Here is a 14,478-nt window from a genome sequence, read left to right as displayed (position 1 = left end):
CCTGCCAAGGGTGTGTAGAAACAGTGCTCAAGCACTGGAACAGGCTGCCCAGGGTAGTGATGGACTCTCCATCCCTGGAAGCGTTCAAAGAAAGTGTTTGTGGCACTTGGGGACATGGTTTATATGATTCAGTGATGAGTGTGGTGGTGAGTTAATGGCTGGATTTGATGATCTTAGAGGCCTTTTCCAACGATAAAGATTATTTGATTTTATGAATCAGCAAGGAGACCAGATGAAATAAATGTTTTATCAGCAAAAACCATTCAAGGGGTGAGTTAAACAGTGCTGTGCCTGATTTAAAGTGGAAACAGCCAAACCAGTGAAATCTGATGGATGCCCAGGACCAGCAGACTCCTGGCCAAGTCACTTCTGAGGGGTGACCAGCAAAGCAATGGGAATGATGGAGGCAGCCCTTAAAAGCAGAGTATTTTTATGGAGTTAAGACACGGAGGATCTCATTTTCTTCTAGAAGACTCATTACCATGATTTTGTTACAGATTATTTATGGGCTGTTATGATAGTCCTGGCAGGTCATAATTGGCTGAAGCCGGAAAATTAGTCACATTTTTCACATTTGGAAGAATGATCTGTACAGTTGCACTTAATGACTTCATTCCCAGAGAACCCCGTGCAAGGAAGGAGCTGCCAGGCTTGGGGTGTGGCTGGATTAACCCTTTGTGCTTCTGGCAAAGGCACCTGGGTTTGCTCATCAGGTGCCAAAAGGATTTTTCATCACTTCAAAGCAGCTCTCTGGCATGGAAGTGATGTGCTGCTCTCATGAAAGTTTCCCCTTTCTTTCTCTTTCTTTGAACCTGAGTTAGTTTTGCCTGGCACTGGATTTTCTACAGAAAAATGCCTTTTTTAAACTGATTTGTTCGTCCATTGCCCTCTGCCCATCAGAGCCACTGCAGCATCACAGCCAGACAGGCCCAGCTCTTCCAGGGATTGTTTGTAACCCCTGGTAAGAGATGGGCAACAGATTAAACTGAGGCAGGGCCTCATTGGCAGCACTCCTCAGAGCCTTGCTGTGTACACAGCACAACCCAAACAGTCTATCACAGATGATGAATCAGAAGGGAGCATTATAATTGTTTTATCTGCCTTTTGGGACAGCACAAGCTGCTTACTCTTGAATTAGAGCCTGGTGAATGTCGCTGTATCTTCCAGAAAAATGGACAGCTTTAATTTGGGGAATTCCAGGGATGAGGAATCCACTGTTCTGTTGCCTGTCCACTCCCAAACTGCTGAATATTCACTGGGAAAGAATGGACCTGAATTGTTGAATAAATTTGTACTACATGGGATGGCAGCATTTGGGTTATGTTGCAGTTTTGTGCAAGTTTTCTGCTAGACTAAAGAGAAAAGCACATTGCCACAGGAGAAAATTACAGACCATGATCCAGCAAATAATGCCTTGGAATGAAGGGTGCCAGGAGAAAGTTACAGGACGACTTGATTTGATTTGCAGCTCTTGTAGAATCCTTTCCCATTTCACTAATATCTGTTTTGGTTGGTAGGTGTCAAGACCAGCACAATTTACCGGGGTGAACCGGGGTGTGAAACTCAGATGTGGGAGAACTTCCCACCTCCTTTTGTATATTGCCTGTTTAAATGCTCAGGGATGGCATGAGCCATTGGGTCAGAGCTTCCTGTTGATGATAGGAGCAGCTCAAAGCACCTAAAACCCCACCACAAGCAGTGACTAAACCCCATCCATGGCTCTGGGAGAAAAGGCTCAGCTCCAGACTGTGTGCAGACCATTCCTCCAGGATCACTGGCCCTCCTGCAGGGCTGTTCTCTCTTCCTGGGAGCTGCTGCTCTCTCTAATCCATCCTGTGTCACTCCAGCATGGAAAGGGCTGGCTGGTGCTGAGCTGAAGGCACCCTCTTAATCAAAGTAAGATGTGGGAGCTGGAGTGTTTGTAAAATACTGTACAAATGGGAGGGTTTGATGGCATTAAATGAAGGATCAGATTCATTAAATTAAGTGGAAAGCAATGTACATGGGTGATTTCAAGGGTTGAGGCTGAATACGAGTCTTAAATAGGAAGTGATCAGCCGCTATACACAACACAGAGCAGCTCTCAAACATTTTTAATGACAGTATTTGTACACACTTTAGTTTAATTAACACATGGCACAGGAGAGGGTTGGTAACTAGGATGTGCAGTCTCACACCAGTCATCTCAATTAGAACACATGAATTTTCAAGCATCAATACAACCAGAAGAACAGCACCCGTCCCTGCCCAGTGAGGACTGGCAGTTTGAATTTCCATCACACCTTGTGTTTCTTGCATGTGGTAGTAATTTCTTTCCTCCAGATGGAGAAGTCCCTTTAGAAGTCGATGATCAGCTTCTCATTTGGATTTATTTCTTGTTTTGCAATCAAAATGAAGGGGACTGTGTATTGTCACTGCCCAGTGATCCATGTCACATTTCTGACAGTTATGTTTATTAGTAAATATGTAGTAATTGCTTCCAGAATTAACTGGAGCTGCTCTTCTATGTCTGTATGTGTAGGAGAGATTTCCTTTGATGTGTGATCCCTTTGTTAGCATGGCAATCCCTGGGTGTTGGGGACTGTGGCTGGATTTCAGTCCTTGGTAGGCTCAGTGCTGGTCCGGGGCACAAACTTCAGAATAATCGGCTTCTCTGGTGTTAGGAGCCCCACTGAACTCAGCTTGATTGGGATCTGCAACAATGAGAAGGAAAGCACAGGTGGAGATGGATAAGTTAAACATGCAGGGATGAAAGGTTCAGGTATGACTGGATCTGCAGTGCCTGGAAGTGTGAAATGTCTGGCATTGGCACCCAGCTCTGCCTGTGCCAGCCCCGAGCCTCCACGTGCCCCTCACCTGAGTCTCTTTGCAGGTCTGGAAGGTGAAATGCTGCAGCAGGGAGACAATGGCGACTTTTAGAATCAGGAGAGCAAACCTCATCCCAATGCAATTCCTGGGCCCAGCCCCAAAGGGCAGATACGCATACGGGTCTATGGACTCCTTGTTCTCCTTGCTGAATCTGGACGAAGGTTGGGGAAAAGAAATGAAGGCAGCAAAACCACAAGACCTACACATTTTATTTATCTAGGGATCTCTCACTGCTGCCCTGCAGAGCCCGTTTTGGGTTTTTCCTAAAGTATCTCAGACTATCCCAGAAATTGAGTGCTGTGACCAAGCCCTTGCCAGGGACAGGGTGGAGTCCACTTGAGGGTTTGATTTTAATTCTGTCCATCCCGATTAGTAGAAGTTGGAAGCAAGGTGAAAATCCAGGCAACATCCTGTCCCACAGAGACACATATTTCCTGTCTGTTGTATTTAGAGAGAGAAGAACCAGAAGGTGTTTTGGTTAGGAGCAGCCTATGGCTTCAGTTTCTCTGGGAGTGAGAAGTAGGTATCAGTTACAAAAATAACCAGCTAGGGAAGGTTATGCTTGAAAACAAGGAGGGAAAGCAATTCCAGAAGGATAGAGTCTGGCATGTTTAGTAGAAGCTTGTATAAGGGGAACAGGTTCAACAAGAAGGATTATACAGTGGATGGCCAGCAGTTACAAAACCTCTAAATTTACCCCCTCTCAGGAAGCTTAAATACTGAGTACAAGCTGCTGTGAGGTAGCAGTGCTATTCTCCCAAGAAGATTATGTTGTTTGAAACCCTGCTTTAAGCACAAAGCTTGATTTCCTCCTAAAATGACATTCCCACGAGCCTGCAATTTCTCATCCGTATTGTTTGTAAAAAGATAGGAAGAACACCATTAGGAAGCTAATCAGAGATTAATGCTTAATTACTGAGGAAAAAGCCGTGTGATATTTCTTCCCTTTCATTAAGCTTTTTGTACCTTTCAGGCCTGAACTCATCTGGGTTGGGCCAGTACTCGGGGTCGCGGTGCAGGACGTAGGGTGGGATTGTGACCACCACTCCTTTGGGAATGGTCACTCCATTTATCTCCACGTCTTTCTTGCAGGTTCTCTCAATCCGCCCCCCGAGGGGATAGACCCGGAGGGTTTCATTCACTGTCATGTCAAGATATTCCAATTTCATAATTGCTTCGTACGTGAGAGGAGCCTGCAGGACAACACGAGGAAGGTGACCAGGTATGTCGGCATCAGAACTGGATTGTCCTAAAATGACTGTAGGAACCAGAGTATCCCCAACCCATACTGCCCCAAGTTTGATTCAGACTCGCTGAAGAACAAAATGCAAGGTAGAAATTGAGCAATTGGTTTCATTTTTCCACCCTTGAGTCATGGAAATGCTTGGAAATCCACATCCTCTTGTGTATGAGTGTGGCAAATGGGTTTGAGCAGTTGGGGTGGCTGGAAGGTTCCAGCTGCCAAAAGAAAACCACTGCAGGGCTGAGCTGTCTCAGGGTGTGTCTCCCAGAGCTCTTGGAAAATCCATGGTGTTTAGGAGCTAAAGATATCTCATTGCCCTGACTGAACCAGGAGGGCAGCAGGGTCAGAGGGTTCTCCCCATCACTCAGGGTCCCCCTTACCTTGTTGGGCAGGACTGTGTCAATCTCCTGCACCACCTTTTCCTGCACATCAGGGTGCATGGCCAGCTCGTAGGCCAGGAAACCCAGGCTGTTGCTGGTGGGTTCATACCCAGCAAAGATGAAGATGAATGCCTGGGCCAGGACCTCTATGTCGGTCAGGGCTGTGGGGAAATGAGGAAAGCAGTGTTGGCTGATGGTCTCAGCAAGGAGCAGGCAGCAGCAGGTGGTGTTGAGGCAGGTTTGTTGCAGCTGTTTTCTGATAACACTTTTATAACTGCTCTACCTGCCTGGAAAAATCCATTTGATAGAGGAAGCAGGTGATTTCCTGGGCATAAATAACTGACATGGCAGTCCTGCTCCCTGGACAGGGATCTCCTGGTGCTGGCCCCAGGAGACAGAGCTCCATCTGGAGCTGGTCGGTGAAGACGATGGTGGCACAAACACCTCCCCATATTCTCCTCACTCCCACAGCCCTGTGCCCATGATGAGGATTTGGCTGTTGTTACCTTTAGATGAGGGATTTGATTCATTGTTGCCCTGGCTGGCTGAGCGCTGGGATTCGATCATCAGCTGCAGGAAATCTACCCTGCCCTGAGAGGGAAAGCAGGAGAGTCGCTTTGGTGAAAGGTTCCTTGCAGGGCTCAGATAAGCAGATTTCACAGCCTAAGCACAAGTTTTAGACTGAGAGCTTCCCCAAAATGCACATAACTTCCTTACTGAAAAACATAATGCTTGGTTTTATTTTGGAAACCTGTCTGTCCTATCCATTAAGTCACTGGGAGGGAGAGCAGTGTCTTGAATGAATTTGGGCAAAGGGATCCAAACTCTAAAAGGAAGAATTTGGTCAGGAAGCAAACTGTAGCTTTTGAAAAGCAAAAGGGGAAGGCACAACCCTAAAGGTGATTTTGCTGCTCATGTGCTGTTTACTCTGCGCTAGCTCATCCTCTGCCTAGTCTTCTTCAGGGAGTCTCTCTCATTACAAGTGCTGCAGACTGAAGCTTAGTCCAATTCTGCTGAGCCTTTATCTGGATTTAGCTTCAGATCACGGATGTACAAAGTCCCCCTGATTCTCTGCCAGGATGGGTCAGGTGGGGCTTTTCTGACAGTATTAAAATGAAGTGTTTACACTTGAGTAGGCTCAGAGTTTTCTTGAGTCATTGTACTTTGGCTTCACCTTTGATATCATCACCCTAATTATATCTCACTTCAGTGTACTTTCTGCCACAATTGCTCTCAAATTCCCACTCACCTTGTGAGCCTCCTTTTCACGATCCTGCTTAATTTTGGCAAGGGATCTCATGAAAAAATCTACAGCATCACTGGGGAAGATGTTTACATTCATCTTGGCCATGACAGGAATAAGGAATGGGAAAGCAACTGAAAAACAAATAGAATATTAAATTTCACGTTTTAAATAAACCCTTCCTGATAGCTTGGATGCTACTGGAAATTTATTTCCTTTTTAAATTTTTTAGATGAGAAAAGCACGGACTTTTTGCCTTTTTTCCCTGTTTCATTCCCTTGGAATAGTTTTTGTGTCACATGGGCACAACCAAGCTGGGTATAATAATTCATATAAGAGAAGACCAAGACATATTCCACCTCCTATTTTTAAGGCTCTATTTTCTAAGGACAGGTTACTTCTGGACACAACAGGCATGTGGCTCACAAGAGAAATATTGAAAATTCTGAGTTCTTTGTTCAGTCTGAGCTGTTCACTGCCTTGCTGTTCTCATGCAAACATTTTCAAGTCCCTTTCAAGGCTTTTCCTTCTTCATAGAAACTGGATCTTGATATTCTCTATAGATTTGTGAAATCTACAGCACCAGAACCTCCTCTGTAGACAAATCCAAACTTTCCACTTTCCCTGGGTTTCAGCAAGGTATCTAACGTTAATTTAAGGTCCATTGCTGCTAAGCTATTGCACTGGAGGAAATTGCATCTAATTACAGTCCCCACTCAGCACTCTCTTCCAGAAAATGCATTTCAGATAGCAGCACTCTCCTCAAACCTCACTTGCTTTTCAACCTTTGAATAATTTCCCAGCACTTAATTGGATGTTTCTGGGTGGTTCATAAGTTTCTTGCACCGGGGATGCCAAAGGTGGAGGAAGCTTTTACCTGTATCATCCCCAGGGTTTCAGCATAAAGCTCACAACAAGGAAATTACGAGAGGCCAGTAGGACTTCATTCCTACCAAGGGAAGTTATCCAAGCAAAACCTGGAATCACTTACATGACAACATGAAGACTAGGTTAAAAAAGTCAAACTTGACCAGTTTCTTCATCTCTCTGACAAAGGGGTCCTTGGGGTTGTTCATGGAGTCAATGTTCACACCAAAGGAAGTGCTGGTGACCACATCCATGCTGTAACTCCCAAAGATGCTGATGGAAGGTGGAAAAAATAGACTGCATGGTTAAATATTTGGACTGAATGAATGTGGTTTTTTCCTCATATCTATGTGACATTCTTTTATAAAGTCTCAGAAGACGACCTGCCTTAGGTTTGAAAAGAAAATTGGCTATGTGGCACTGAACAGCACTTCTAGAGAAGGGGATAGATTTTTAGACAGCTTTTGTTTCCAGTCTGCACAGGTTTTGAAGTCAGACAGCTTCTCCAAGGATTTTACAACAACATGGAATGGGTTGGTGGAAGGACAGCATGTGGAACTTAGCATGGTAACCTCTTGAGGAGGGGTGGCAGAACACCTTGCATCAAACAAGCCCTGGGCGTGATGCAGTTCCACCCAGAACAGCCCCCTGTTCCAAGCTGTCCAAGCCCTCCCCTTGCAGGCTTTTTGTTCAAGGGGAGCTTTGCTGGTTTGTGGTCTGTGGTGTGCAGCTGCCCCTGCTGTATTTTTGCTTTGAAACTGGGGTTCAATACACAGGGTTTTGTCCAGAGCCCATATGGAGGGCACAGATGAGGCAAAAACACTCAGAGCCACTCTACAGCCTCAGTCCCCCCAGTAATGGGGCATGTGAGGGATGAGCATCCCACACTTTTGTGTGGGACAGAGGTCAGCAACCTCCCATGTCCTGGGAAAGGAGAAGGTATGCACAGAGATCCTGAGTGTTTGCAGGAAAAACTGGGTTTTCCGCTCAGTCTTGGAAATATCTTGGATCTCTGGATTCACAAAGCTGTGCTGGAGCATTTATCTTCCTATCTACCTCTGGAAAGTTTCCTAACATCCAAATTAAATTTTCCCCTTTTAAATTTCCAGTCAGGCTTTCAATAAGTCCTATTCCTCCTTTCAGAGCCCTGGCTGACCAAGGGAAAGATCTGCATTGCTGGTAGCCAATGAACCACAGCACTTTTAACAAGGTTTGCTCTGCCAGCTGCTCTTAGCAGCTACTTACTCCTTTACAGATATTGAGCTGTCCTCTTTCACTTGCTTTTGAACATTCTTCACCAAAGCTTCCCCATAGTGCTTCATTATAGGGAACATCTGTAACACAAATCAAGCATGGTCACTTCAGGACAGTACATTTTACTCCTTTACACAGACTCATGAAGACTATGGGGAGTTTAATGAATATTTACAAATAAGATCTTTCTGCTCAGGTTTTATTTTAAGACTTTTCTGGTTTCAGTTAGGCATCAATCAAACAGGCCAGCTTAGTTGCTGGGCTCTGACTAAAGAAAACAGACCCCTGTGATAACCTGAGCCTGGAAGCACTGCTTACTGACTCAGTCTGTGCCTGCCCCTCTGGTTTACCTCCTTTAGTTTCCCACTGGTGAAGGTTGGAGAGAGCGCAGTGCGGAGCCTTTTCCAATGGTCATCTTCAGCTAATGAGACGGCGTTGTTCAGTACCCCGGCCAGGTCTGTGCGCTGCAGGGGAAAACAGGAGGTGTTCACCCCAGGAAAGAGAGCAGCCTCCTTGCAAGGATGGCAACGTGGCATACAAGCCCCTGCCTGGGCTCTTCCAGTGGCATTGCTGCTGGCAGCAGGCTGTGGGCTGACAAACAGCCTCTCTCAAGGCACACATCCATAAATAATCCCCTTTCCTACACTAAACAAGATGTGAGGTGTTATTCCCACCCCCAGAAAAAGTCCAATCAGCCTAACACCTGCATGTCTCTGTGTACCCCCCATGTCCCATCCCTGCATCCCAGCTGGTGGCACATGTGCACCCTTACAGATTGCTGCACGCTCACACAGATCCAAATCCATCCATATATACATAAATATATGATAGGTGTGAGAACAGACTTTGTCTGCTCCCTCTGCCAGCCTGTGTGTGCAGTCCAGGCTGTAAGGCAGGGGAACAGTGACGTGCAGTGGCCGTGTTCAGCAATCCCTGTAGTGCAGCCACTGGCTCCCAAAGCATGCTTGGCATGTCTGTCTCCTCCTGCATTTTTCCTGGACTCTGTGGTAGATCACAGCACTTGTGCTCTTACCCTGCGGTTGGTGAAGGTGGTGTAGCAGTCTTTAACCAGCACAGATTTGATGATCTGGGGGTCTGTGACAGCCAGGGTGGGTTGTCTGCCATCGTAAATCCTGGTGGGGGGAAAAGTGGAGGCAGGTAAATAACCCCAGATAATTGAAGTGTAAGGCTTGGCTGATGCACACGAGGTGCCCATGTATTGAACAAATGTTCTTCCATCAGCAGCCTTGTTGCTCTGCTGTCTGAGTACAGAAATGTAGAAAGAGATGGAAAAGGACTCCCACACCTTTTCCCATCTGGTTTGGGAAATGGTAAAGAGGGATAAACACCCTCCAAATTCACTGGGAAATGAGCAGGGCTCAGTTGCTCAAAGGACCAGATACTAAATGAAGCAAGTGCCTTCACTTCCTCCCCTGACTCTCTGTGTTTTTCCAGGCACTTAAACACATTACAGTATTAGAAGGAAACTTGTTCGACCCCTTTCAGACTCTTGAGTTGGGTGTCTGGAGACTTGGGCTGACAGCACAGAGACATCCTTGGAGATGAAACTCAGTCCTTGTTTTCATCTTTTTAAGCTGCCAGTTCTGAATGCTTTCCTGGAACAGATGTAGGTTAAGCTGATCTGTGCTCTCTACCCATTTGTGTAAACATATACTTTCCAGACTCCATTTCTTAAAGCTGCTGTAGGGAGCAGTGGATGCATCATGCTGGATGTGCAAGGTTGTAGCCTAAGTTATAACAACAGTGATGTTATATATCCTGTAGGAGGAGGTGTCTAGGACAGAAGAGCCATAACTGCAGCAGCTCCTGCTGCAGCAGGTGGGAATCAGCAGCACAATGAATTCTTTGGGTCAGCTCCAAAGGGAGTCACTCACATTCCTCTGCTGTTGGTAAACCAGAGGAACCCAACCTCCCAGTTCCAGATCCTGCTGAAGGAAGCAGTTCTGCTGATGACTTTGTTAGGGGCAGGTGAGGGCCTTTTGTTACCAGATTTAAACTGCTTTTCACAGCACTGGTGAAAATACTTTCTGTATGATGTGACAGTGACACAGCTCTGTGTCACCAGGCTCCAAGTAAGCCACCTGCAGCACTGCTGCTGTCATCCTGTTGGGACTGTCTGGGCTGCAGGTGGAGAAAAGGGAGCTTTCCTAATGAACATTTTCTCCCATTTGTGCAGATTCTAGTTTTACTCTCAGAAGAGATCAGTGGTTCATACTCACCCCCAGACTTTCCCGTATTTCTTGAAACATTCCGTGTCAAATTCCAGGAAACCCTGTGGAAAACAATTTAAGAACTGTGATGGGCTATCCTGGATTGAAAGAGACCCACAAGGACCATCTAAGTCCAGCTCCTGGAGAGAAGTCCCTCTTGTTAATGTTATGGAGATCTCTCCACAAGAAAACAGTTCTCTCATGGCTTTTAACTTCCATGAACAGCAGCCACCTGGGGAAATCTGCAATTGTGAAATCTCTCCCATTTTCCACAAGCTTTTCCTACAGCTCCGTTTATGGGCCATGTCATCTTCTGGGGTTCTGTTTAAAGATGAGCTGTTCAAATGCAAAGGTTCTCATTATCTATCTCTGAAATCATCTTCTTCCTGGGGGCACAGCATCTTTATCACTCTTGTCTCCTCTGTCCAAATTTCTCATAGATTACAGCTACTTTAACATCTGCTTACTTTAGCATGGAGGCCTTTGCTCAATATCTACAATTTGAACACTTTTATCTCCCCATACTTTCATGCATTATAGGGAAAAAGAATCTTTCTCCACAGCTTTACAGGAGGATTTCAGCCCTAAGATCAAGGCATCTCCTCATCCCTCCCATCTGGGACTTGACTTCTTCACTGACTTTGGTGTCTTCACGTTGCTCCTCTACACTGCCTGCATTTTCTTCCTTGCTCTCACTTGAGGGAGGATTGAGGCACTCAAAGAGTTGATATCTCACCGAGGGCCTGCAGATGGTCACTTGGCCCCAGCCGGGCCCAGTAGATTGTGGTGGGAACTACGCCTGAGGGGGGCTGATGGCTTCTCTTCTCCCCTGCCCGGTGGTGGCAGGCAAATCTCAATGGCGGTACAATCTTGGCCAAGCTGGCCAGGCCCAGGGCTGCTCCTGAGGCTGGCAGACCCAGCTGGGCCCCGGGCAGGTGGCAGGGCAGGGCCCAGTAGCAGCAAGATGTCAGAAATGGCAGCCGTGGCCTGGCCCGGCCTCAGCCCCCACACACTCCCCTCACGCTGCCCGGCACCCGATGGGGGCCAAGGGCACCACAGGAACGGGGTCCAGCCCCACAGCAGGGGCCGCCCAACCAGGCCCGACCCCTGTTACATCCTTGCTGACCAGAAAAGAGAGAGAGTTCACAGGTTTCTTTGTCTTTAGCATGTGTTTTTCACAGAGGTCTGTACAGCTTTCCAGAGGTTGTAACAGATTGTCACTTACACAGAAGCTTTGCATCACTTCTGTGAATGCCTCCCGTGCAAACCCACCACACCTTTGCGCAGGCCCTGAGCGACAGAGGAGCTGGCATTTGGAGATAATTTATCATTACTCTCTATCTGTTCAGCTTCAGCTGTGCCAGCAAAGGCAGCTTCAGGCACTCACTTTGCGATATTCCAGGGATGTCCCAACGAAAGGCAGAGGTCTTGGTCCAGGAATGCCCAACTTCTTGAACAGACCAAATGGCCAGATCCCATATCTGTGAGACAGAAAAGAGCAGCGTTACATCACTGTGGAACTGGGGGTGTGAGCTCTCCTAAACATGGAGACTGCAGCCACATCCCTTGGGAGAGGAGAATGATCCAAGTGGTGGAAAAAAAACAGTCCAAGTGAAAATTGCCTTGTAAAAGACTACTTGATAACCATGGTAAGCCTCACACAGAGCTTCAGAGAGATCCTTTTGGTGTGAAAGCAATTGTTTCCACCAGACCACCTGTGGAGACAGCATCCAAAAGTCTTGAGCAAAAGTCTTGAGAGGAGCTCATTGCCTACCAAAGGAGAGGCAGAAAAGGGAGCTGGAAGAAGGAACACCAAGCTTACATGATCGTATTGAAAAGAAATCAAAGCAATGCCAAGAATTATGTCCCAAACAGGGCTTCTGTCAAACTGTACTTCAATTTCAGTAATTGTTCTCCTTCCCTTAGTCCAGCATTAGCTCAGTGGAAGCCTAGTCTTGATGGTTTTCTCTTTAGATTTTATTGACAGCCTTGCAGATTTCTTTCCTCTGAAGAACCCTTCCTGGCAGCTCTAAAGTTATTGCTTCTACCTGGGGCTTTCTCTTTCTCAACAAGGGCCTGGGCTGCAGCCCTTTGAAGCTTGTCTTTGGGTGTGTTGAAAGAGCTCCTCAAAATATTTGATTTCAGTTAATAGCTGCAGCTTCCCAAGTGAGCAGTTCATTGCAGAAGGGGTGTAAAGCAGGGAAGGTTTGGCAGGGGGATGTTATCAGAGATCATCTTCAGGTTACGAGGCAGCAGCTGCTCAGAAAGGATCTTGGGGATGCTTATTTGAAAAGCCAAAATCAAGTTTGAGACATAGGGAGGGGTCTCCCTTACAATTACCAATGTTTTTTTAAATTCTAGGGACCCCAAATGAGATCAGTGTCCCCCAGCACAGCTTCTTCCATAGGAAAAAATGCAGACTCAACCTTATGGTCCAAACAGGACAGGTGAAAAATGGGGAGCTGGGTGTGTTCAGGGAAGAAATGTTTCGGAGAACTCAGTTTTCAATGTTTAACCTTTTTTGTCAAAGGTTAATTCAGCACTAGGAATCAAATGTTTGTGAATTCTATTTGTAATGTTTATAGGTAGCCAAGGCTGTGGGAGGACCAGGAAATGTCAGGCTGAGCTGGTTACAAAGCCCAGAAATTCAAAGCCCAGAAATACTGTAGGAAAACAGGCTTAGACCACTTGAAACATGGCCAGGAAAATGTAGTCTAACACTCCTACAAGTAAAATGTGTCAGGGTTTTCTGCAGATTGAAAAGGACCATTCAGTGTAAAGCCAAAGAATAATCGTTACTTCTTCCTACCATGGATGTTAATCAGAAATGCCTGAAATTCCCTCTTGTGTGAACTGGAAGAGTGTTGCCCCAGCTGGACAAGAAGCATCTAAACAATCTCTCTGTGTCAATGGCCAGTGAGATTTCTATTTTAGCTCTAATATCAGAGCATAGATATCTAGGTTTAGTCCCTTTTGCCACAACAGAATTATGAGTGCCTGCAGAAGGTGCAAGTCTGGTAATCAACAATCTTGGATAGCCACAGAGTTACTGAAATACGAGAGCTGGGGTCAAGATTCAGGGTAGCTTTATTGGTTTTGTTGTTTTGGTTTGGTTTGGGTTTTGTTTGTTGTTTTTTTGTAAGAGTCAGCCCCAAATAGGCTTTTCAGTGATCCAAATAACAGGAAAAATTTGAAAAATATGGCTAAAACTTTCTGAGCTTGCTCAGCTGCCACGCTTGGAGCATTGCAAGGGCAGACAAATGGGCAGTGCCCGTGTGCACCACATCAGTCAGGGGTTTTTAACCAGCTCTGCCCTGCTGCAGTGCTGAATGGCACCAGCAAAGCCAAGGACAGCATTTCATCACTAACAGGATTGCCCTGAAGAACTGGGGGTACATTTCTGCTGAGAGATTTGGTCTGGAAAGCCAGGAGCAGGTGGCTGACATTGCTCTGTGCTCCACTCCTTCCTCCAGCACGGGTGGCTGTGAGGAGGGACATGGGCTGGAAATCAAACCTCTGCAAAGGACCCCTCCTGGCCCAGGTGCCCCCAAGGAGAATCTCAGCTGGGCACCACAGAAGTCAGAAGGAGTAAAATCTGATCCTACAGATATTCTTCTCCTGGTGCCTTTCTGCTGCTCTCCACCTGTGCAGCAGGATCATCTTGTGCTGGCTTGCCTGCAGAACAGCCTCAGGCAGGGAGGCACAGCTGGATATCTGTAAAAAGTCACCTGATGGATCAGGACCCTGACTGAAACTAGCACCCTGATGACAACCAGTACCTGACATCATTATCATTCAATTATTCCTTTGATGCTTACCAGCAGTCTCATAACTGGATGGGAATACTCTAAACCTTGGGGCAAGATCACAGACCTGTATGGTATTTAGACTTCTCTGCTACATCCCAGAGCTTGGTTAGATGCTGGAAAAGTGGAAATCACATCTACTCTTCAGCAGATTAGTTGTGTGAAAGTGAGCAATGGCAAGAAGAGAGAAATGGCAGGAACAGAGAATCAATAAAGAATATTTTACTCACACTAGCAGGAGTGCCACAAAAAGAAGAATAAAGGCCCATGTTTCTGTAGAGAAAGAAGGCAGAAGGTTCATTTCAGTTCTTCTCTGATTGGCTCTGAGTTCTGCCTTGATATGCTTGTCCCACGTCTGTGGGAAATAGGAGTGTTTCACACTGTGCAATCTTTTTTATCCAGTCATATGATTTAGGGACCCTCCTTCTGTGACAAAGGAGGAGGAGTGGAAGATAAAGATAGGAAAGTCTGCTAATCTGAAAAACACCATTCATGTGATAGACTGAACTGTCTAAGGTTCAAGTTATTTAATGCTTGTGTTGCCAAACATTTCAGCTGGTTTCCCTGTTGTAAGTAATAACTGCCT

The 14,478-nt window shown here is 46.2% G+C and overlaps 1 protein-coding gene across 1 annotated transcript; it reads right to left on the bottom strand.

Moving 5' to 3' along the window:
* Positions 1–2,111: 2,111 nt before the first annotated feature.
* On the bottom strand, positions 2,112–14,217 carry LOC121350802 (cytochrome P450 3A9-like). The gene is made up of 13 exons (XM_041462468.1): positions 14,123–14,217; positions 11,474–11,567; positions 10,096–10,148; positions 8,889–8,988; positions 8,206–8,319; positions 7,847–7,935; positions 6,726–6,874; positions 5,741–5,868; positions 4,998–5,082; positions 4,492–4,652; positions 3,835–4,061; positions 2,857–3,019; positions 2,112–2,693 (listed from the first exon to the last, which is right to left on the bottom strand). Exons 1-13 carry the CDS (start codon positions 14,191–14,193, stop codon positions 2,595–2,597), a joined length of 1,533 nt encoding a protein of 510 aa, XP_041318402.1. The 5' UTR covers positions 14,194–14,217; the 3' UTR covers positions 2,112–2,594.
* Between the last annotated feature and the right edge of the window lie 261 nt (positions 14,218–14,478).

This window comes from Pyrgilauda ruficollis, unplaced genomic scaffold (genome assembly GCF_017590135.1).
Source record: "Pyrgilauda ruficollis isolate IOZ18807 unplaced genomic scaffold, ASM1759013v1 scaffold16, whole genome shotgun sequence".
In the NCBI taxonomy this organism is placed as follows: Eukaryota; Metazoa; Chordata; class Aves; order Passeriformes; family Passeridae; genus Pyrgilauda; species Pyrgilauda ruficollis.
This window is presented reverse-complemented; position numbering and strand designations above follow the sequence as displayed.